Consider the following 24,074-nt stretch of genomic DNA (forward strand, 5'->3'; position numbering starts at 1 on the left):
GAATTCAGAAAGCCCACTCTAACTGGGGAGAAAGGAGGTAAAACACATTTGTTAAAGGCTGACTCCTTATGTGTTCCCAGGCTCTACTGTTTTGTCTAATTTTCACAACTTCCTAATTGGGAAAGTAATTATTATTATAATTTTATAAATGAAAAAATTGCGGTCCACAGTTACAGATTACACAGCAGGTAAGTGGCAGAGTTAAGTAAGATGCAGACTCAGAGCTGTCTGATTGTGGTGCTCAGGTATTCCTCCCCACCCTGTGCTGTGTCCCTAATCAGTCAGCTTCCCGGAGGGAGGGGATACTGCAGTGAATTATGGAGACAAACTTGGAATATCAGATTGGGAGCTAGACTATGGACAGTCTTACATCTCAAGGAATTTGAGAATAATGTAAAGTATTAAATGATAGGACATTTAAATTAGCATCTAGAGGAACAAATTATTAAACTTAACATGTAATGAAGAATCTGGGAACGGTACATAGGATGGACTGGAACAGTGAGAAAGTGGAGGCTAGAAAATAAACTCTAGACAATTCTTAGTATTCAGGAATAGACAGTAATTGTCCTGGGATGATGGATGATCTGGGTGCCCTGTGTACCCAAAAATTCAAGCAAGCTCTAATACTGGCCAATCAGTATTCTCTGTTGGTTGTGCAACATTTCACCCCGCCTGACTAATGAAAACTAAATGCGTTTGGAATCGAAATGACGTAGGTGTAGATGAAACACATGATGGGCTCTTATGCAACCCTGATTTATGTAAATGGACACATATAAAGGAAGAAAGCCTGGGTTATAAAAGAAAGGCAGGCATCACTCACTGAGCCTTTCCAGGCTTAGGATTGGAAAATGAAGGCCCTTTTACCATTAATGTTTCTGGTTTTTGTTAGTTCTCCAGGTTGGGCAAAAGATAGGCACTATTGCATTGGCATCAAAGAAACTACTTGGAACTATGTTTCCATTGGTAAAAATATGCTCAATGCGAAGCCTTTCTCAGAAGATCAGTAAGTAACACCTTTGCAGGGAACAGTTGGTATCAGAAACAAAAGTTGATCATTGTTATTCACTGATAAAATGCTGATGAAAAATTTCCCATGATTGGCCCTTTAAGGGCACATTTGCTATTAGGACCACTTCCTTTGATTGTTTTTTTTTGTTGTTGTTTTGGGGTGTTTTTTTTTTTTTGCACTTATTTATTTAGCTAAGCATGGCATGGAAGACAGAAATTGATAGAAGTCAGAAATTGTTCCTTAAGAAACTTTTTAAACGTTTACTTATTTTTGAGAGGCAGAGAGAGACAGAGCATGAGCAGAGGAGGGACATAGAGAGAGGGGGAGATGCGAATCTGAAGCAGGCTCCAGGCTCTGAGTTGTCAGCACAGAGCCTAACGGGGACTTGATCGTGAGATCTTGACCTGAGCTGAAGTCGGACGCTTAACCACCTGAGCCAGCCAGGCACCCCAGAAATTATTCCTTTTAGAATTGTCACCGCTCTTGCCATTCTGGAACATTATTTCAGGGATCATCTCTAATTCTGTGTTTATCATCAGCTTTGTGTGGTGCTCAAGATATAAAACAACACTTTTTCTTCTGATATGGACGGTGTGGTAGAGACTGTAAAAATTGCAGCCATTTTCTTGATTTCTCTTTTCAAATATTTGGGAGGAAGAAATCTAGAGGTTATGGATGGGGCTCTGATTTACCGTGTTTGTTGGTGAAATGACCCTAAGTCTACCAACAAATCCACAAATCCATTTAAATGTGTAAACAATTCTAAGTCATAGGACTTGATCTAATGCTCGAGACCTAAAGTAATCTTCAAGTGGGGTTAGAAACCTTTTTGTGGTTTAGTACAAATAATTTGATAAGTCTTGCAAACCAAAATGCCATGTATATTACTTGTTACATTTGCATTTGATGGTTTCATCACATACTCAATGTTCTCCTTGGCTACAACACCTTTTTTTTAAAACTCCTTTCACATTTCTCTAGTGTCTTGAATTTTGTCTATCAAAATCAGACTGCAAAGCTTCTTACTTCTAGTTTCAGTTGATTTAATGTTTTTTCTTTCCTGTCAAAATGTGTTAAAGTTCTCGCTTTTTGTTTCTTTATTTTTTACAGAGAGTTCCAGTCCTATGCAAATCTACAAAGAGGCCCAAACAGGATAGGATCTGTTTATAAAAAGGCTTTGTATTTTCAGTATACTGATGATACATTTCAAACGATTGTTGAAAAACCATCCTGGTTGGGATTTTTAGGTCCAATAATTAAGGCAGAGACTGGAGACTTCATTTATGTACATGTAAAAAATTTTGCTTCAAGAATCTATAGTTTCCATCCTCATGGACTCACCTACTCTAAAGAAAATGAAGGTAAGTGGATCCTCTTCCCTTAGATTTCTGAGTTGTTGTTTATAGGAAGTATGAGCCCATTACCTCAGGGAAAGCAGGGTAATTATCAACTAGGAGTAGTTTGGGATGAATGCAGAATTTTACTTTTGATGTCTTTAAAAGATTTTTTTTAATGTTTATTCATTTTTTGAGAGAGAAAGAGACAGAGGACAAGTGGGGAGGGGCAGAAGGAGAGGGAGACACAGAATCTGAAGCAGGTTCTAGGCTTTGAGCTGTCAGCACAGAGCCCAAGGTGGGGCTTGAACTCACAAACCGTGAGATCATGACCTGAGCTTAAGTCGGACGCTTAATCCGCTGAGCCACCCAGATACCCTTGATGCCTTTAATATTTATATCCAAGACAGTCCTTTTTCATTTTCTCATCTTGACTGAGTGAGTATTCGTGTGCAATTCCTGGGAAAGAAAACATACTTTTCACTAATAGGAATAATAGTAAAAACACTACATTCATGGTTTAATGGAGAAAGCATGGGTCACATTCAATTTTTTTTTTGATAGGAGACATTCGTGAACAAATGTTAGGTTGGCAGAAATACTACTTTACCCCCACCTCATTTCATTTCCTAATGGATGAGGATTAGCCTCTTGAAAACATCAGTGTCAGGAACAATAATTATTTTCCTGACAGTAACTTGTCTCCTAAACATTTATACTCACAGCTGCCTAATGGTGTTGGGAAAAGGAAGGGAAGAAAAAGCCAACAAAGAAGGTTATGTGTTCAGCATGGAGAAAGGAGGGTCCTGAAGGATGGGTAAATGTGTGAGAGGTTGGCCATGCTTCCAAATCTTCTCTTGAATGGAAGAATTTTATTCATAGTTATGAGGGCTCCAGCTTCAAGAGATAAAGATCTGAGGCAAAATTCTAGGAAGAGAAGAAAGAAAAGAGAGAAAGGCCCCAGATTCAGAACTGGGGTAATAGCTCAGGGTAATGTAAACTATGCAGAGGTCACTTTTGCACTTCAGTGGGCTACTTGGAGGACACATGGATGCCTCTTAATGCCTGGGGTCCCAAGTCTGATTTGCAGAGAAGAAAATAGGGAAGGCAACCCAAGAGCCCAGAATTCTGTATCTAAGGTCTAGGTATATAGTAGATGCATAGTAAATATTTTTGGAATTTATCAATAATGGTGATAATGGTGTGCAATTATGATGCTTGCCTCATTCCAGTTAGTCTAGAAACTGGATAAGCTGGGCATTCAGGTGGAAGCCAGCTAAAGAAGAAGAGACAGGAAGCAGGAAAGAGGAAAGGAGAAATGCGCATTTGACTCTAAAAATACAAATTAACATACATTTATGGCTTAATAGAGAAGCATGAATCACATTCAGAATAGTGCCGCCCAATGGTTACTGTGACCACAGTAGATTATGAACACCTGGATTATGTTTTCTAGGTGCTCTCTATCCTGATAATACTACAGGCCTGCAAAAGGAAGATGATCGCCTGGAGCCAGGGGCACAATATACTTACAAGTGGTATGTAGAAGAAAAACAGGGGCCCGGCCCCAATGACAGTAACTGTGTGACACGGATTTACCACTCCCATGTAGACACTCCGAAAGATGTGGCTTCCGGTCTTATTGGACCAATTCTGACTTGTAAAAGAGGTAACATATTTTTAAAAATCTCATTATAGCAATAGAACCAGAATAAGCGGGCTCTCCCTTGCTCTCCTAGTGGAATTTTTCTATCAAATAAGCTCTCTTTTCCTGACTTGACCTTGATTCTCCAGTGGAGAAAGTAAAGTTGCCCTCTCAGGTTCTGAGCACTAGATGGCGATGGTGAGTCCAATGCCTCAGTTCAAGTCCAGTGATGCAAGTTGGTCACTAGATGGTAGTCAAACCCAGTCAACTTCACTTAAGCCACCTTTACACAAAATGACGGCGCCCTTTCTCCTACAGAGATATGTTGAATCAGCAGAGTGGAAAAAAGTAGGAAGATGAGGAGCTGTCTGCCTATTCCTTGCATGCTTTGCTCCTTACGGTTCTGTCTGTAGACGTGCAAGATTTTACTTTTGTATTTTAAGTTGAATCAATTATTATCACCAGTTTATTTCACAGCAAAAATAATTTTTACAAAGAGCCAGTTTTATTGTTCTTTATGTTTCAGGCACACTGGATGGTGACACTGAAAAAAATATCGACAGGTCTTTTGTTCTGATGTTATCTATAACTAATGAAAACAGTAGCTGGTATATCGAAGAAAATATTCAGACGTATATTGAATCTGGCAAAGTAAATACTAGTGACCCTGGCTTCGAGGAGAGCAATCAGATGCCCTGTAAGATTAAAGAAAACTTTCTTATTCATAATATCCTGTAATTCTAACTTCTGTGATTCTACTTAGTGAATTCCTTTTGTTCAAGTTTATGTGGTTGAGTCTACATTTTCCAGTTTTTCACCCAGGGCACACTGGTTGATATACAAGTCATCGTTAGTCTTGCTGGTTTGCAAAGTGTCGTAGCACATAAAGCTAGGTAGATGCATATGTTTTCTAACGTCTGATATTGATCAAACGTGGACGGGAAATACATAGGAAGGAAGTAATTTTAAGGTCATAAACTTTTATGGGAGAACAGAAACATAACTAACCAGATATTTTATGAAAATGTGTTTCTACATAGGATTTTTCAGAAAAGATGCTCTCATTACCTCAGTCACCTCTCTCCTTGTTCTCTTCCTTCTGGGACTTAGCCTCTTTCTATTCTTTTCTCCTCAGCTCTGCTCCCTGCCTTCCAGCTTATTTTACCTCCTCTTTCCTCTAATTCTCTGTGATCCTAACACTTCTGATTATATAGAATATTGATAGCTTTTTTGTGTGTGAAGCACTAATCAAATCCTGTGCTAGATTATGCATGAGAAGAATGTTGACACGGTGAGGTTTGTGTAATGAGGAGACACACAGAATGTATAGCATGTGGTCCTGATCTACCATGTATGATAGATCAAGCCACGTTTGTTTTCTTGGCTTAGTTAGTAGAGCATGCAACTCTTGATATCAGAGTTGTGAGTTTGAGGTAGAGTTTACTTACAAGATAGATAAAGTAAAATAAAATCTATGTTTGTTTTCAGCAATAAACGGATACATGTATGGAAATCTGCCCAATCTCACCATGTGTGCAGAGGACAGGGTCAAGTGGTATATTGTTGGCATGGGTGGTGTGCTGGACGTACACCCCCTCTATCTGCATGGACAAACTCTCATATCTCGGAATCATAGGAAAGACACCATCACTGTCTTCCCAGCCTCACTGGAAGATGCCTTCATGGTGGCCAAGGGCCCTGGAGTGTGGAAGCTGGGATGCCAGATACATGGTAGGGATTTATTACCTTTATGTAATGCAGGCTCAGAGAACTTTCAAGGCTACATACCAACAAGAATGCCTTATCTTCCAAATAGAGAAACTGATTTCTAGGGGGAGTGATAGCACTGCTTTTTGGAAAGTAGGTGAAGGGATCAGACCTGGAACCCAGGTCTCTGACACTTAACTCCATAAAAACGAACCCTTTATTAAATTGTTTTGTAACATGTTTTAATTATTTATTTATTTTTGAGAGAGAGACAGAGACAGAGTGTGAGCAGGAGAGGGGCAGAAAGAAAGGGAGACACAGAATCCAAAGCAGACTTCAGGCTCTAAGCTGTCAGCACAGAGCCCAATTCAGAGCCCTAACTCATGAACTGTGAGACCATGTCCTGAGATAAAGTGGGATGCTTAACTGACTGAGCTACCCAGGTGCCCCCCAAAACTTTTATATTTATTAATTGGTGAGCCTCACGAAAAGCCTGAGTGTCAGAGAACATATGATTGTTTGTTTGTTTGTTTTAGTTGAGAAAAAAAGCATCAAGAGGTTAAAACACTTGTGCAAAACCCTATAAGAAGAATTGCTAGGAATTAGGATCAAATGATTCTAATCCAGAACTCAGGAAACCTATGTATTTTCATTTATTTGCCTCTTCATTCACAGTCTCGATTGAATTACACGATGGCCAGTTATGAAGTTATTAATCTTTTCTATTCTTAAATAGGACCAAACTCTACATACAATGTTGCAAATGTTTTCTTTTACCTTTCAATCAAGAAACATGGTTGTTATTAGAATTGAAGAATTTTACTTTTCTCTTTTTGTACAAAAATGGGTTTACTTCTCTGAGCAAAACCCATCTTTTTCTAAGTCCCATCCTTTGGTTAGCATCATGCTTCAACTAATTACTTAAAGTACATAGCAAGTATTCACCAGGATTCCTAGGTGCTGTGGCTCTCCTGGGCATATGGGAATAGGGAGAGCCACATGGATTTCCTATAACTCAAGGATTGAATTTAATAATTGGAAGTTTCTCACTTAGAAAGGAATATCATTTTCAGGTGAAAATGTACCCTCAGTTCTTCTCTTCCTAGATATTTACTTTATAGAGGGTATCTTCAAGTCAGGACTGGCCCTTAGCTCTGCTGAAAGAATAGGTTGGCCGTAAACACAATCGAAGAAATTTCTGACAGTTTCGTGGCTGATTTGATTGACTCCATAGCTTTCTTGTGTGTTTAATCAATCTCTTTCTGTGTCCGAGAGTTGTATGTGGTTTTAAAAATTTACTTTCACTCTTTTAAAAATGTTTCTTTAAAATCTATTTAAAATTTTACTTTATGTTATTAGTGATTACAAGGATACACGGATGGACTTTTGCTGGAAAGAAAAGAAGGACAGAAAGGGGAAGGAAAGGGGTGGGGGCAGGAATAGGTCGGGGGGACAGCAGGCAGAAAGTGAAAGTCTAATGTGATGTATGGGGGCCAGCTTGTACCACCTCAAGAGAGCTGAGAGTTGAGACAGCCCGCTGGTAAACTCTTGGTAACTTCAGGCTGCCCACAGCAGGAGTGTTTAGACCCCAACAATTAGCGAATAAATCAAATGTTGTGTTTTTTGTCTTCAGAGAATTGAAGGACACACTGTTAGTCCAACCTTCCCATCACCATCCCTGTCCCTCCCCAGACAGGACGCCCTGGGTAGGAATACTTGGACCCATTTACTATGCATTTTCACATAATATAGATGAACATGTAGAAACAAAAATACATAGCTATATTTTGTGGGGGTTTTTGACATAAAAGATCACACTACATATACTTTTCTACTTTGCTTTCTTTTTTTACCCATCAATATATCTTGAAACCATTTCTATGGTATCTAACTTATTCTTACAAACTTTTGTGTAGTTTTCCATACTGGGGATGTATCCTGAGCTATTTAACCATTTGCCTACTGAATGGCCTTTGATTTGCTTCCACTTTTTTGGTTTATTACCAAACATAGTTTACACATTTTATTTTAATCTTTTTATGGATATGCAAATATTTTTCTTCATTGACTATGAAGAAGTGAAATTATATACTGCAAGGTGTTTAATTTCAACAAATTTTGCCAGATTGCTTTCCAAAAAGTCTACCCTAATTTACACTTGCACTGACAGTGCTCTGAAATCAAAGCACAGGACTGATGCCTTCCAGAAAGGTGCCTGTCTTGATTTTCTTTCTGCCTGCCAACTAGTTAACCTAAGAAATCAACTAGTTCATTTGTGACTAATGGTGGTAACTTTATACCCAGGAGGAAAGATGTTTTTGGCCAGATAGACTCTCAAATTCTTCCTGATACATAGGCACCGTCTTCTTCTAGAGACTGGTCCAATGGTGACTATTATTCTCCAGTAATATATGTTCCTCTAACATTCATCTTTACATCCTGCTTTTTGTACTTGCTTCTTACATTTTAGGTTTTTTCAGAGTCCATAAGTAAAACGCCTTGAATTTCTCAAAAAACAATACATTGCAATATTGTTGACTAAGATCCAAAATATATATGGAATAAGAAAAATGTTTTAATAACATTCTCTATTTGGGTTTACTGTTTTTCAGAGAGTATGCAGGCCTTTTTCAATGTAACAAATTGCCAAAAACCTTCAACAAAAGTTCCTGGGAAGCGTGTTATACATTACTATATTGCTGCTGAAAAAATTGTTTGGAACTACGCTCCATTTGGTATAAATTTCTTCACTAGAAAAAATTTAACAGCTGCCGGAAGGTAATCATTCAGGGATTAAAATATTTATGGTGAAATAAAGATAATTGAACTTTTTCATAACCAGCTACTATTAAAAAGGATTTAAGCATCTTGTAATAAAAAGGTACTGATAAAATAAAGGTAGAAAAATAATTATATCAGTAATTAGAAAATATTGAGTCAAAAAATCACTATCACACAAAATAGTTCTCTTTTTTTTGCCTATGCCTCGGCAGGCAGTGCAAAATAAAACATATTGCTCATTGTTTTTTCTTACCATTAAATTTTGAATAGATTTATTTTATGTAATTATGAGACATACTGAATAATGTTTTCAATAACAAATTTACAAAGATTTAAAAAATTTGTAATGTATAATTTATACTTTCTTGCTAAGGTCTGAAGGCATAATTAAATAATTTCCTGTGAAAATATTTTTTTTACTTCTTTTGAAATTAAGGATTTTATTTCTGAATTAAAAGAAGAAATGAAGTTCTTTTTAAAATTACATTTTAAAGATTATTTCCTGTGACATTCTTAAATCACATTTTATAAATATTTTTTATTTAATAACACCTAAGAATATATTGCCAGTTACTTTTTCAATGACCAAAAACTAAGATCAAAATATATTACTGTGGCATCAGCATTTAAAAGTACACAAAAAGTCCTTCTGATAGTCTAACTGCTATACTTATATTTATCCACTCAAAGATTGCTGAAGTTTTATTTATTAAAAAAAATTTTTTTTAATGTTTATTCTTTTTGAGAGACAGAGAGGCAGAACATGAGCAGGAGAGGGGTAAAGAGAGAGGGAGACACAGAATCTGAATCAGGCTTCAGGCTCTGAGTTGTCAGCACAGAATCTGATATGGAGCTCGAACTCATGAACCCCAAGATCATGACCTGAGCTGAAGTTGAACGCTCAACCAACTGAACCACCTAGACTCCCCAAAGATTATAAAAGTTTTAACACTTCTGGTCTGTTGAATGAGTTATATGTCAGAAAATATCAAGTTCAAAAACCACCAAGAAATGTTTCTATGGTATTTGTTTTTCTTCAACTTACTTACAGAAATTTGAGAAAACTAAGAATGTTATATCAAGTGAATATTTTTTCTTTTATTTTAAAGCTCATCAACAAATTATTTAAACTGTGTAATGGAAATCTTGTATTAATTGTATGAAAGATACCTGGGCTTAGAGAAAAAATTAGATTCAGAGTTAGGTTCAACTCTCATTGTGTATTAACTAAAATAAGTACAAATTAGTAGATTTTCTTTTTCAACTTGCTTGATTGTCCTGGAGATGAAATTCTATAATGACTTAGTATGACAAGTCACTACTTCACTGCTAGGGAATAAACTCTTCTTAGGGGACCCAATTTAATTTTATTATAATAAAATTTAAAAATAAGAATGACATCTCTGACCTTAATATTCTAGCATCTCTGCACATAGTTATTTAAAAAATAGTGTTTGTTACTACCTGACTGAAAAAAAAATTTTATTCCAGAAGAAAGTGTGTAGATAAACCACAAGGTAGACAGACACAGATATTTATATACCCATGCATAGAAGTCCATGGAAAATGTTGATCATGATTATATGTAGGTAAGGGGATTATGAAGATTTAAATTTTTTTGGTCATATTTCTTCTTATTTTTCAAATTTTCTAAAATGAGCATGCATTGCTTTTATAAATAAATTACAAGTTCTTTAAAACACATATATGTAGATTCTTGCTTTCTTTTCACATGATCACTGTTTAAAAAAAATTTTTTTTTAATGTTTGTTCATTATCGAGAGACAGAGAGACAGAGAGCAAGCAAGGAAGGGGAGAGAGAAGGAGACACAGAATCCAAAGCAGGCTCCTGGCTCTGAGCTGTCAGCCCAGAGCCTGAGGCGGGGCTTGAACCCACAAACTGTGAGATCATGACCTGAGCTGAACTCAGACGCTTAACCGACTGAGCCACCCAGGCACCTCTCACATGATCACTGTTAATTTAAAAGTTTTTTGTGTATTTTCTCTGCACAGTGAATCCCAGGTATACTTTGAAAAAAGCCCAACCAGAATTGGAGGATCTTACAATAAAATAGTTTTCCGTGAATACACAGATGCTTCTTTCCGAACACAGAAGGCAAGAGAAAAGCACCTTGGAATCCTCGGTAAGATTCTATCAGAGTTTTTAGGGTTATAAACACCATTTCCACATATTCTGTGCAATCAAAATAGTATGCACATCTCACGGTTTTAGAGATTTTAGCTGTCCCCTTATCACCTTAGGAAAACAATACATTGTGTTTCACACAGTTCTAAACTACATTGTTTTGTCCCTATACATCCAATAAGATTAATATACTCACATGATCCAAAGTGACTTTCTAAAAAGACCCCGAATCATCTAGAGCTCTTGTAGTTGGATGCATTTCTGGTTCATGGCATCATTTCTTTAATTTGTTCCTAGACAAAACTTCCTCAAGTAACATACCTGACAATTGTGTTTGTGAAAACCTAGGGTGACTACTAATTCTATTGGTTTCTAGGCCCTGTCATTAAGGCAGAAGTGGGACAGACCATTAGGATCACGTTTTATAACAATGCTTCCATGCCACTCAGCATGCATCCTCATGGACTTCGTTACAACAAGAGCAATGAGGGCTCATTCTACAGAATACCTGGAGGAGGTACGTACAGCTCAAGGGAGGCCCAGGCAAGCCAACTGCAATAGAATGCCATTTGGAAAAAAAACTTCTCCTGGGGTGCCTGGGTAGCTCAGTTGGTTGAGGAACCAACTCTTGATTTTTGCTCACATCGTGATCCCAGGGGCGTGGGACTGAGCCTGGCAGCAGGCTCTGTCCTGAGCGTGGAGCCTGCTTAAGATTCTCCTTCTCTGTTTTTCTTTCTCTCTCTTTGCCCCTCTGCCTGCTCACACAAGTGTGTGCATGTGCACTCTTATCTCTCAAATACATTTTAAAAATAAGATAAAAAGAAACGAAAATTTTCCTAAAATCATTATGAGCCCACTTTTCACATCATAACAGCTCTGTGTCCTTATTATGGCAGTAATCCATCTTTAACACCTTTCAACTATCACCCAACGAGCTACAAGGTGAGCAGGATACAGTCTTTGCTCACAGAGATCTCACAGTATAGACTAGGGCACTTCTGGTCCTAGGTGCTATTTTACAAATATTTGTTTCGCACTAGGTATCCCTCCACCCTCCTCACATGTAAATCCTGGCATGACATTGGTCTATACATGGGAAGTTCCACCAGATGTGGGTCCTACCTCCACGGATCCCAACTGCCTGACTTGGTTATACTATTCCTCAGTAAATATGACAATAGACATCAACACTGGCCTTGTGGGGCCTCTCGTTGTGTGCAGAAATGGGAGTCTTGGAAAGGACGGCAAACAGGTGAGTCATGGAGCTATGTTCAGATATGCCTTGGTGAGAGGTTGCCTGAGACAGAGCTGCAGGAGAAAAGCCATGTGGCAATGAATTTCTTCTGTGTGCTGATTCTCCCAATTTTATCCTTTTCTTAATTCCAGACCTGTAACTTCCTCTGCCCAATGCACACCCACCATACTATGTTCCAGATACCTCTAATTACACTTGACTTTTCACTCTCTGTCTCACTCTGGACAACCACTGCCTGCCCGTCTCTTCTATAAATCAGCCTCTGTTCCTCTACTCTGTCTCTTAGTTAATGACGTCACCCAGCCCAGGACTTCATCAACAGCTCCTTTCTCACTTCCAACATCAGTCACCAAACCCCCAACACCCCTGCCTTATTTGAGTCATCATCTCCTCTTTCTGAATTTCTTTAACCTCTGGACTCCTGTTTGTACTCTCATCCTGCTTCAAATGAGCTCTATATCCCTTCCTTCCAAATCCAGCGATAGCACTCTCCACACAAAAACTCGCTCCAAAGTTTGTTGCCTCAGAAGTCAGCATATGAGGCCCTGTTGATCCCTCCGAATTCATGCCTCCTTCCCTGGCACCCTGCACATGCAATTCTGGCTCCACTGCAAGATTAGCTTGCTAGTTCCTGAGGAAGGCAGGCTAATATACATCCCTTTGATTTTGCCCTCTTCCTTTACCTGCCAAAAGGGGAGACATTTTAAAAATCAGACTGAAGGTCCCTTCCTGCCCTTCAGACAATATTCACCTGCTGAAGTGGTTTCTGTAGGTTACCATGGTTCCTTGTGTATGCTTCTGCTGGAGCACTTATCTATGCAATTATGCTTACTGGCCTTTCTCTCCCACCGGACTATAAGTTCCTTGAAACCACATACAAGGTTTTGTTAATTTTTTGTAACAACCACAGCCCCTCTCTGACATTGTAGTAGGTGCTCTCGATAAATGCTTGAGGAATGAATTTCTCTTATTTCTCACACACAAGTGAACTGATATCTAATTTCTTTTCTGCATTTATAATTTATAAGGTAAAAAAGCCCAATAAAACCCTCTAAATAAATATATGTATAATTGAATGTATATTATATTTAAAAATGAGACTATATTAATAAGCATCCACATAATGAAAGTGTTTTAAGTCTCATAATTCTTATAGTACATATAATTTTTCTATTTATCCCAAAATATAAATATGTGTACATATTTAATTTCTTCATAAATGCTAAGAATGCAGACTTCTTCATATGCACTAAGAATGCAGACTTTCTAGAATTGAAAACATTTTACGTAACTTACTTTCTACAAAGCATCCCATGAAAAGCCACTATACACACCTATGATCATACAATTTACTTTTATGAAGTTCAGATGTAGGGTTTTATAAGTTTAGTAAAAGCTTTATATGCAAATAGCTATAGATAATTTTTAACTTCTTAGTTCCGTGATAAATCCATTCACTGGGATTCATGCCTTTATATAACATGTCCATAAGTGGATTTTCCAGGAGTATACAAATCCCTTTATATAGGAAATCCTATGTACAGATCAACTATTTGACTAGACTTTGTATATAGACTATCTATATTTCACCTCTATTCTGTTTTCTATTCTCATCCACAGAAGGGAAAAGACAAAGAGTTTTACCTGCTTGCCACAACATTTGATGAAAATAAAAGTTATCTCTTAGATGAAAATATCAGAGACTTCACTACAACGCCTGAAAACGTGGATAAAGAGGATCCAGACTTCCAAGACTCTAACCAGATGAACTGTAAGGGAACATTCAGTTTGCAAGATAAACGCATTAAGAGATGGTTAATTTCATTGAGCCTAAAGAATTAGGGATTGTGTAAGAGAGACAAGCATTTCTTCCTCATAGTTTTGGCTACTATGTTTCATGTTTCTTTTAAAGTTAGTTTCCCCACAAAAATATTAACAACTAAAATGATTATTTTAAATTCAATTTACTAAATATTTAACAATGCCTTTTTGGTACACTATATTGTTTAGCTATTACTAGATATGAGACAGAAAATTCATGTATTTTTCTACTGCCAAATTAGTGGTGTAGGTGGGAGGAGTGTTTATTGAGTTGGTTAGTTAGTTGATTGGCTAGTTGATTTGGTTGGTTTTTGAAGCCTGCTGGTATGGGGGAAGGACTAGTCTAGAATCTAGGGACTTGGACTCTGATCTTCACTGCTCTCAGTATTAGCTTAATGACCCTGAATAAGTAATTGCCTCTTTAGCATTAGTTTCCTCAAGTCTATAAGGAGGGGTTTAACTCAATCCTGAGATTCTTACATAAATGAGCTGCTTTATGATTTGTCCTTCACTGAGTTTCAAGAGACACCAAGTTACAATAAATTAAATATTCTTCTCTTTGTCACAAATGTCTTGTAGCCATAAATGGATACATGTATGGAAATCTGCCTGGACTGGATATGTGCTTAGGAGACAACATTTCATGGCATGTTCTTAGTGTGGGATCAGAAAAAGACTTACACGGAATATATTTTTCAGGAAATACCTTCACTTCCTTAGGATCAAGGGATGACACCATCCCTCTGTTTCCCCACATCTCCCAGACATTATCTATGACACCAGATTCCTTAGGTAAGAAATGGATCTTGCTTTCAGACTGAATCAGGTCCAAATTGTGAAAAACAGTGTCTTTACATGCGCTGAATATTGTTTGTACAGAAAAAAATGAACGTATGCACATGATTACGAAACCTTTCCCCTGTTCCATTTAATTTGTAGGAGCCATAGTGCATCATTTCCAGGACATAAAAACAGCCTCCACCTCTCTCAGTTTTCTCTTCCTGGGCGCCAGACTCATCACTCCTCAAAATCAACCCGCACTCCTCAAAAGCAATGAAGATGCCTCGAAGCATTTGAACTTGTTTTTATTCTATTACCTTCTCCATTTCTTACTCTTCTGTTCATTTGTTTCCCAGGCCTTACTTCTGTTTCTGTCTTCTCTTTGCCTTTGCTCTATAGGGAAATGTTTTCACTTCAGAGAGGTTGATTGCTCCTGGCAAAAATTTTTTAAAAGGCGCCCCTGTATCAGAAAATGGTTAGGGGTGTCATGGCCTAGCCTGATCGACCTATAGAATAATGCTAATTTCTCTCTTGGGCTCTCCCTGCCCCTCTCTGCCCCACCCAGGATCCTCAATCTTTTTTACACTGTTCTGCCTTCTTCTTTAATCCATAGCTCTTATCAGCTTCCAACTACATCAAAGTTACCTGCTGTGTTTATCACTCATCAACACCCACCCTGCAGTATAAACCTAAGGACAAGGATTTTTAGTTATTTTGTTCACTGATGTTTAGAACTATGCCTGGCATCAAGAATAAATAAGCATCTGTCAAATAAATGAAAAAAAAATAAGTGGATTGTCTTACTATATTACATTTGGGGGGTTATGTCTTATAGATGACTTCATAGATAAATCCGAATGTAGGGCTTTACCTGGGCTTTTCTTACCCCGCTCCAGGAACTTTTAACGTGGTTTGCATGACAACAGAGCACTATGTAGGAGGCATGAAGCAGAAATACCACGTGAGGCAGTGTTCGAAGCCAAACCCCGATCAAACACAGTATGCGGAAGAGAAAACCATTTATATCGCAGCTGAGGAAAAAGTGTGGGATTATTCTCCCAGCAGGAAGTGGGAAAAAGAACGGCAGCGTTTACAAGGAAAAAGAAAGTATGGCCCTACCTTACTTCCATCTCAAACCAGGAAGGGTTCCATCTGGAGTCCTCCCCCTTTTCTTTTTCAGTCTCACACACGTGTGCATATGTGTGTATGCCTTGTGTATTTGCCTGGTGTGCCTGGTGCATATGGCATGCATGTGTGTGCGGGGTGTGTATGCGGGGTATGTGTAAGGCACGCATGTGCGTAGGATGCGTTCCACTGCAAATAACTTCAGGGAGTATCCGTGTGTCATTCCTTCAATTATAGGTGGCTTCAGATCTTCCTAAATATCTGCATCACTTACTTCTACACTCTGTTTCTTCCTGTCTTTCTTTCCATTTCTTGCTTCTGATCTCCCTCAGGTGTGTTACCATACAATCTCCTCCTGCTGAGGTGTCATAAATGTGACTTCAACTACATTTGGCATCAGGTAGATTCTTTTCTTGTCTTCATTTGTTTCTGTCAATCTTTCTTCTTCTGGGAACCTCAAACTGAAGACTCATTTGTGTGTTTGTGTGTAAAATTTGATTTCTTTCTCTGACTTTTATTTATACTATTTATTCATTTATTGAAACTAAAATTTCATCCTGAAAATGTTTTAAAGTACAGACTGAATAACCAACAATCTTACCAGATTTAATATTTTTTAAGAAGAATTATTTTCCATGGTAAAGTAGCCTCTAGACATTAATCAATCATGTTATTTCAATAAGGAGTCCTTCTACATGAGAATTTGTTTAATTTGATGGTTAAATTAAGTAACTTGGTATTTTTTCTGTTTTTCTTCTGTTTCCATAAAGCCAAACAAACATATATTTGGATAAAATTGGGACATATCTTGGGTCCAAATATAAGAAAGTCATATACCATCAGTATGATGATATCACATTTACGAATCAAACAAAAAGAAATGAAGATGAAAAACATCTGGATATACTAGGTATTGACACATGATAATCTGGTCCTCAACCACTAAAGATTGTTACACATGTGGAAGATATTGTTAACCTTCACCCTGACAGAGGAAAATGCCTATAATTTAGCCTCTGATTTGTTTGTTGGTAGGCACTTTTTGAATCAAGCGAATTGATTCAAGTGTTGTTTCATAGAAAATGAAGAGACCATAGAAAATTAATGTGGTCAGTTTCAGATTACCTGGCTTCTTACCCTTGGAACTCATGAATTCTAGAGAGACCTTAAAAGTAGCATTTGGAATTAATTTCAGTGATCTTAAACTGCAGCCCAGAAGCCCTACTAGAGTGAGGAAGAGATCTCTTTGTTTAAGTGTTTAACTTAAACACTTAAAGTGTTAATATTTATTTTCATCTTCTGTCCAAGAGTGAGGAAAATTACAAATTACAACCCTTTCCTCTACCCTTGACAGGGAAGCTAAGAAAATTATGTTACCCCAAAGCACCTGCATGTAATATTTCCCTAAGTCACACAGCATTTCCAGAGGTCATATGACATTTTCATATGTCAAATGACATTTCCATATGTTGCACAGTATTTTCAAAAGTTACATGGCATTTCCATAAGCCCAAATTTTATTTGGGTCTTTATATCTGTGTGTCTGTCTGCTGGAGGCTATTTTCTGGAGTAGGACCCTCTGAAGATGGATTTACATGCAGTTGGAGAAACTCTTACTCTTCTTAGCTTCTCACTGGCCTCATGAACTTCCCCAATTGTGGCCCCAAGAAAGAAGTCTATGCTATCCAGTTCCTACTGTTATTGGGTAGGCTCCTGTCTTTAGTAACAGCAGAATGTTAGTTTTCACTAGGATTCTGGCTGAGTACATCAAGATAAATAATACAATATGACCCTCTAGATCCCATTATTATTTATACAAAAAAGGAAAACACTTTCTGGAAAAGGGAAAACAAGCACAGTGTTTGGGAAGGTGGGATGGCCATGGGACAAATGGAAGATGTCCCTAGCTACCATCTAGTGTCCACTGGATACCTTCAGGGCTCTGATTTCAGTAGTTTTAGCACAACTTCAAAGAGAATTCTTACTGCTTAGTTCATCTCAAAACCAGATTTTTAGTCACTGACTTAATCTGCTCTAAATAGAAAGAAGATTTAAAAGAACTTTTTTACCTTCAGTTCTTGACTTAGATGGAAGAGAGAGTATAATGAAAGGGTCTCCAATCTGTGAGGGAAAAAAATCACCCATGGTCAATAAAAAGGCCTTCCAGCTTCTCCTAATTCTCCACTAAAGGGGGAAAGAACGGTTTAAATGATAAGGTTGATCAAGAAGAATGTAAAAGATTTCACTTCTAAATTGTGTGTTTTCATACTGATGCACTGATGCTCACTAAAGTAAGTTTTCTAGAGACTTCAGTTTTCCAGGCAAAATCATGTTTCATAAATCAGCAATGATCTATTTGTTAAAAGTGTGTTTTATTTGGCTTCATGTTAAGGAAAGAGGATAAAAATAAGTCACTGTATAAATACTTAAGGGGACAGATGACTCATAATTTAAAATAAAAGCAATTTATTTTAACATTATAATATTTTCCTTTTTATTTTCCCTAGGTCCTATAATATTTCTAACTCCTGGTCAAAAACTTCGAGTTATCTTTAAAAATAAAGCCTCAAGACCATATTCAATTCATGCTCATGGAGTGAAAACAAACTATTCCACTGTTGCTCCAACACAGCCAGGTAACTGCTTTGGGAAGAGAAAAGCTTCAAAGCTTTTATGCAGGGCTATGTACTAATGTTCTTTCTTAAATTTTGGTGTAGTTCTAGATGGGAGAGACCAGGGAACTGGTAACAAGGGTCTAAAGGAGCTGAGGAGCAAGTTCCTTTCACAAAGATGGGTACCATGGGCCAAACTCCCCAGTTTATACAATTCTTTCCTAGAACCGCCTTCCTCCCCAAAACTCCAACTGTCTTGCTGCCAGGTATTCTTATGCTATGCCCCATCTCTCCAATTTAAGTGCTAAAGTAGGAGTTGAGTATAAGATGTGAAGGAAGGGGCAGGGGAGAGAACTGAACCACTAAGAAGTAATGAACCTCATGCATTAACATTTCTATGGCATCATCACTATAGAGCATGCCATTCTACATGCCTCACATGAAAACAAATGCTTTTTGATACAAATGACCAGGGAGCAGACTCTGAAATGAAAATTTGTGTGCAGATAGTACTCTTGGGATCAAAGGCAATGGAAAGAGAAGGGCAGGTGGAGAGGTTAAGCAGAGATGCAGCCTCAAAAGAAATCACAGCCAACCAGAAGTTTTGAAGATAGCGTGACATCCAACTGTCCTGAGTGGGGGTGAGAAAACTGGGCCTTTCTGTACCTGCATCTGGCATTGCGTGCAAGCTTGGGTGAGGTGGCTCTTTTCCCCCAAGGCTATCCTGAAGCGGGTGGATAGCCTGTGGAGTAAAGTTTCCTTCATTCTTTTTTTGTTTTAATTTCTTTAAATGTTTTTCTTTAATTTATTTTTGAGACAGAGAGAGACAGAGCATGAGTGGGGAGGGACAGAGAGAGAGGGAGACCACAATCAGATGCAGGCTCCAGGCTCTGAGCTGTCAGCACAGAGCCTGATGCGGGGGGCTCAAACCCACAAACATGAGAACATGACCTGAGCCAAAGTCAGAGGCTGAGCCACCCAGGTGCCCCAAGTTTTCTTCATTCTTAAAGGGGAATCTGAGTGGGGCATCTGGAGTGTCTACCATAGTTGCCCACCAAAACAAGTAGTTCTTGGATTTGAAGGTATCAACAAAAGAGCCAAATTCAGAAAGGGGAGATGTGTGGGACAGAGGGATGAAGGACAGATTTGATGGTGGATGGAATATACCCTTTTGATTTTTAAAAAGAGACCGTCCCATAGTGGTGTCAACATGAATCTCCTATCAAGAGGGTTTGCAAGTCAGCACTCTGTTCTCATTAGTCAGAGAAGGATCACATTACGTACATTCCACAAACACTTCTGAGTACCTGCTGTGCCCAGGCAGTCTGTGGCACTTTGGAAGGGGAGGGTTGGTAATAAGTAGATTGATTGTTAAAGATTTGGAAGCAGGGAGGCTAGAGATAGGAGTGGAGGTGCTTGGGGAAATTAATTTAAACCTCTGGGAGTGGAAGATGCAAGATTATTCAGCAAGGGGCAGGAGTGGGAAGAGATGTCCAAAAGAACTTTTCTGAAACAGACAAGAATATAGGATTCAGATTCAATAAGGCTAATGCAAATGCTTTGGGAGCAGGGAAGAGCCACATTTGATCTATAAATTGGACGGTTCAGAGCTGGAATTCAAAATTTGTCTGTCACATTTCAAACCCCGAGTTATCTTCACTACAGTAAATATTTGTTGAATGAACAAGTTAGATATTTAATGATTGCCATTTTTCAATAACAAAAGGTTTTGCTTCAGTAACCCTGAGCACATAATGGCTAGCAGTGATGGTTACATCAACCTCACCCTGTGGCCCAAGAAATGCAACAGCAATGGCTTCATTTTGCACCATCTTTTCTAATCCCTAAATTTCTATTTTGTGCGTGAGAAAACAGAAGCTCAGGAAGGGTAAACACATTGGTTAAGATCAAAAGGAGCAGTAGATCAAGAATGGAAACTAGGACTACACTGCCTACTATTTGTGTAGCTTTAGGATTTGCTCATTATCTGGTTTCCCACAAAAATATGTGCTTTAAAAGATTCTGTTTATATACACCGTATTTGTCTATTTTAGGAGAGATCCAAACATACGTTTGGCAGATTCCTGAAAGAGCTGGTCCTGCATCAGAAGACTTTGAGTGCATACCTTGGTTTTATTTTTCAACTGTGGATGTGATAAAGGTAAACTTTAAATCACATCATGGTTTTCCTCTTATCTCCTCTTAGAAATTATAATGAAAGAAAATAGGAATTTATTTGTGTTTTTTAAAAAATCTTAGTTCTATGTAATCTTTCTTTTTTAAGCAACCTAAAGGCTGCTCAGCTTTTATTCTACACAGTTTTGCGTTTTACAAGAGCAAAATCATTGCATTATGATTACTTAGATTCATGATACTTTCTCTAATGGCACTGTGAGTTGAAAATATAATAATATTCTCTTCTTTGTTTCATTGAATAAAATTTGGAATACAGAAAACAAAGTATAAAATTTAAAATTCTCTGATTTAATGAGAAGTAGACACATACACATGTATATTTTTAAAAAAACCATCAACGCTGGAGTTCAGTTTACTTGCATTTGACGGCAACAACAATAAAAGTTTCCTCTCCCAACTTTTAGTTATTTTGGCCCTCTCTCACCTAGCAAAAGAATCTATGCAGACATTCAACCCAAAACCAAAATGAGTATAAACAAACCAAAGCTCCCAGGCGAAAGCGGCTGTGGGGGCAGAGGCATCATAGGAGAAAGGATCCAAGACCTTTAGACTCCACTGCCAACCAATTCCAATGCCAAGAAATTCTAATTAAAATCAAAGCCTGGTTTTTTTTAGTTAAAATTTCAAAAATAGAGCTAATTCCTCTGAGGAATGTGTCTGAAATCCCTTTCAGGAGTTAGCGATTCTCTTTAGACTTCAGCTCAAATGAGTGCATGACAATTTTTGCTTGATCAAGGATTTAACAAGTCAAATATTTTACTCTTACTCTCAGACTTAGAATCCTAATAACTAAAAACTCAACATCTGACCTCACTGGGACTAACCCTTGATTCTACTTGTTTCACTGGTTGGGGAAAATTTTAGTTCTGGGCATAGTTAATAATCTTGCTTTACCTCTTCAGGATCTTAACAGCGGACTAGTAGGCCCTTTGATAGTATGTCACAAAAACGCCAAAGCCAACTTAGTTCACCGTGTTCTCCACTTCATGATTTTTGATGAGAACAGATCCTGGTACTTTGAAGAAAATGTCAATACCTATTCTTCAGAACCGAACCAAGTAGACAGGAATGATGACAATTTTTATCTCAGCAACCAAATGCACGGTAATGTCTGCTTGCTGACTTATCACCTGTGGCCCATAAGTTGTTTTCCACAAAGGAACAAATGAATGTTCACAGTTGTCAAAACTCAGCCCTTCAGGGAAGACAGTCATGTAGAACTGCTGTGTAGATCAGAGTTTGTTGTGTGGCAAACTTTTTTAAGAAATGGCCAGATACTAAAGAACATAGGCTTATAAACCACACAGTCTCTACCATAAGCTATTTTCTACTCTGCCATGGAGCACAAAGTCACCCGTAGATAGGACATGAATAAACGGATATGGCTAGGAGCCAGTAAAACTTCATTTATGGACACTGAAATTTGTATTTCATATAATTTTCACATGTCAGGAATATTTTTGTTTTTGTTTTTTAGCCATTTAGAAATTTAAACCCATTACTCATGGGTCATAGAAAAACAGGCAGTGAGTGGGCTGGATCTGGCCTAAGGGCTGTAGACTTAGCAGCATGGAAAATTCCAGTGCCTCTGGAGCCATGTGGGTGGGTGATGTAAAACCAAGAATACCAGCTATAATTTCTGGAGGGATTTGCTAAGTACTTTACAGGGATGAACACAGAAAGAGGTGGGGCTTGAAGCACACTGAAAAGGACATGGCCCTACCTGATTTTCCCACCAGGCAGAACTTTAAAACACTCGTCAACCAAAATTCTTCTTAGTTTGATTGTGATTAGGCATGTCCAGTTTATGTCCTCTCTTCCATCTAGAATCATAGTAATGAGACAATTATTCACATAAAAAGCACATGCACAATCTCAATCACAGTCATACTCAGATTTCTGGTCCCCGTTTTTCCACATGAGGCAACTCAGGGGGTAAGAATAAATAAGGGATCCTCATGTAAGGGAAACCCAAATGTGATCTTTTTCAACTTCTTCATTTCCCCCTGCTCAAGACATATATAGTAAATTTAAAATTAACTCAAGGACTGCAGCCTTGCCACCCATAATCTTTTAATAAGCCCCATAGAGGGCATGAAGTGTGATGCTGAGAGCTAAGGAGATACAAAGGCCCGTAAGATGAGGCATCTTCTCCCAAGTTGTTCACAGCACAGGGGCAGCAGACTTGTGCATTGTTACAAGGCAAGGCCGATGTTCAGGGGATGCTATAACAAAAATATAAACATCGTGCTGTGTTTTAAATTCATATTTGGAAGAAGTCTTCATTAAAGGGAGAGGACTTTCAGGTTAAGTATTTAAAAAAAATTTTTTTTAACATTTATTTATTTTTGAGAGACAGAGAGAGACAGATCATGAGCAGGGGAGAAGCAGAGAGAGAGGGACACACAGAATCGGTAACAGGTTCCAGGCTCCAAGCTGTCAGCACAGAGCCTGATGCGGGGCTCGAACCTACAAACTGTGAGATCATGACCTGAGCCGAAGTCAAATGCTCAACCGTTGAGCTACCCAGGTGCCCCTCAAGCTGAGTGTTTAAAGATGCATGGTAATCTGTCAAGTAGAAAGGGAGGGGAATGACATTCCATGCAGATGGAAGAATGAGAACTAAGAAAGAAAAGAAAAAGCCAACAGGATTGTGCAAGACCTTGAATAGCCTGTTAAGAATTTAGATTCCATCTAAATTGGGGTTTCTAGAGCTTGCCACTATTCATATTTTCACTCTGATAACTATTGGTGTAGGGGTGGGGGGGGGGCTGTCCTGGTATGGCAAGATGTTTAGCTGTATCTATTCTCTCTGCCCCTAGAGATCCAGTAACAACTTCCCGCAAGTTGTGCAAACAAAATGTCCCCCGGCATTGCTAAATGCCCCCGCAAGACAAAATCCTGTTAAGAACCACTGTGCCAAAGGCAGCAAGGGCACTGAGTGAGGGAATAATAGGAATAGACGTGTACCATAGGGATGGCTCTGGCAGTCAGCGAGGCATGTGTGTTCCAGGTGCGGTCCATAGACCAGCAGCAGCAGCATCACTTGGGAGCTCGTTAGAAATGCAGAATTTCAGGCTAAACAGACCTAGTAAACCATAATCTGAATTTTAACAAGATATGCCAGGCCACATACACATTAAAGTCTGGAAGCACTGTCTAAAGCAAAGTCTCCTAGTTGTTTCTAGAGCATTCTTCCATCAGCTAAAAGTATTAGAACCCAACCTCCATAGATATGTGGTTATAAATTATATATTTATACTATTGTATTTATGCATTTTGGGCATTTCAAAAGATGAACACAAAATAGAGAGGTAAAAAGGAGGATGGGTGTGTGTGTGTGTGTGTGTGTGTGTGTGTATAAACATATATAAATTAATTAATATATTCTTAAAATCAGGGCACCTGGGTGGCTCAGTTGGTTAAGCGTCCGACTTTGGCTCAGGTCATGATCTCACGGTTTGTGGGTTCAAGCCCCACATCGGGCTCTTTGCGGACAGCTCAGAGCCTGGAGCCTGCTTTGGATTCTGTCTTCCTCTCTCTCTGCACCTCTCCAGCTCACACTCTGTCTCTCTGACTCTCTCAAAAATAAATGAATATTTTAAAAAATTAATACTTTCTTCCTAGTACCCTTTGGAAGCCACACCTCTAGAGGGT

General features: G+C 38.3%; 1 protein-coding gene and 1 long non-coding RNA gene across 2 annotated transcripts in view; one reads left to right on the forward strand and one right to left on the reverse strand.

Annotated features, from left to right (window-relative positions):
• Window positions 1-854: 854 nt before the first annotated feature.
• The window catches only part of LOC115292790 (ceruloplasmin-like), a 29,537-nt gene continuing 6,317 nt past the window's right edge, over window positions 855-24,074 (forward strand). The window contains exons 1-16 of the mRNA XM_029940803.1: window positions 855-1,009; window positions 2,126-2,376; window positions 3,806-4,018; window positions 4,521-4,691; window positions 5,483-5,725; window positions 8,314-8,479; window positions 10,496-10,626; window positions 11,005-11,145; window positions 11,669-11,880; window positions 13,504-13,654; window positions 14,284-14,496; window positions 15,381-15,591; window positions 16,380-16,519; window positions 18,117-18,245; window positions 20,276-20,382; window positions 21,320-21,521. Of these exons, the coding sequence (XP_029796663.1) occupies window positions 855-1,009; window positions 2,126-2,376; window positions 3,806-4,018; window positions 4,521-4,691; window positions 5,483-5,725; window positions 8,314-8,479; window positions 10,496-10,626; window positions 11,005-11,145; window positions 11,669-11,880; window positions 13,504-13,654; window positions 14,284-14,496; window positions 15,381-15,591; window positions 16,380-16,519; window positions 18,117-18,245; window positions 20,276-20,382; window positions 21,320-21,521 (2,836 nt within the window). The remainder of the gene's footprint in view (window positions 1,010-2,125; window positions 2,377-3,805; window positions 4,019-4,520; window positions 4,692-5,482; window positions 5,726-8,313; window positions 8,480-10,495; window positions 10,627-11,004; window positions 11,146-11,668; window positions 11,881-13,503; window positions 13,655-14,283; window positions 14,497-15,380; window positions 15,592-16,379; window positions 16,520-18,116; window positions 18,246-20,275; window positions 20,383-21,319; window positions 21,522-24,074) is intronic.
• LOC115292791 lies at window positions 3,925-22,206 on the reverse strand. Its single transcript, XR_003909134.1, has 3 exons — window positions 22,141-22,206; window positions 17,679-17,730; window positions 3,925-4,006 (listed from the first exon to the last, which is right to left on the reverse strand). It is a non-coding gene; the product is annotated as an uncharacterized LOC115292791 (long non-coding RNA).

This window comes from Suricata suricatta, chromosome 5 (genome assembly GCF_006229205.1).
Source record: "Suricata suricatta isolate VVHF042 chromosome 5, meerkat_22Aug2017_6uvM2_HiC, whole genome shotgun sequence".
Classification (NCBI taxonomy): Eukaryota; Metazoa; Chordata; class Mammalia; order Carnivora; family Herpestidae; genus Suricata; species Suricata suricatta.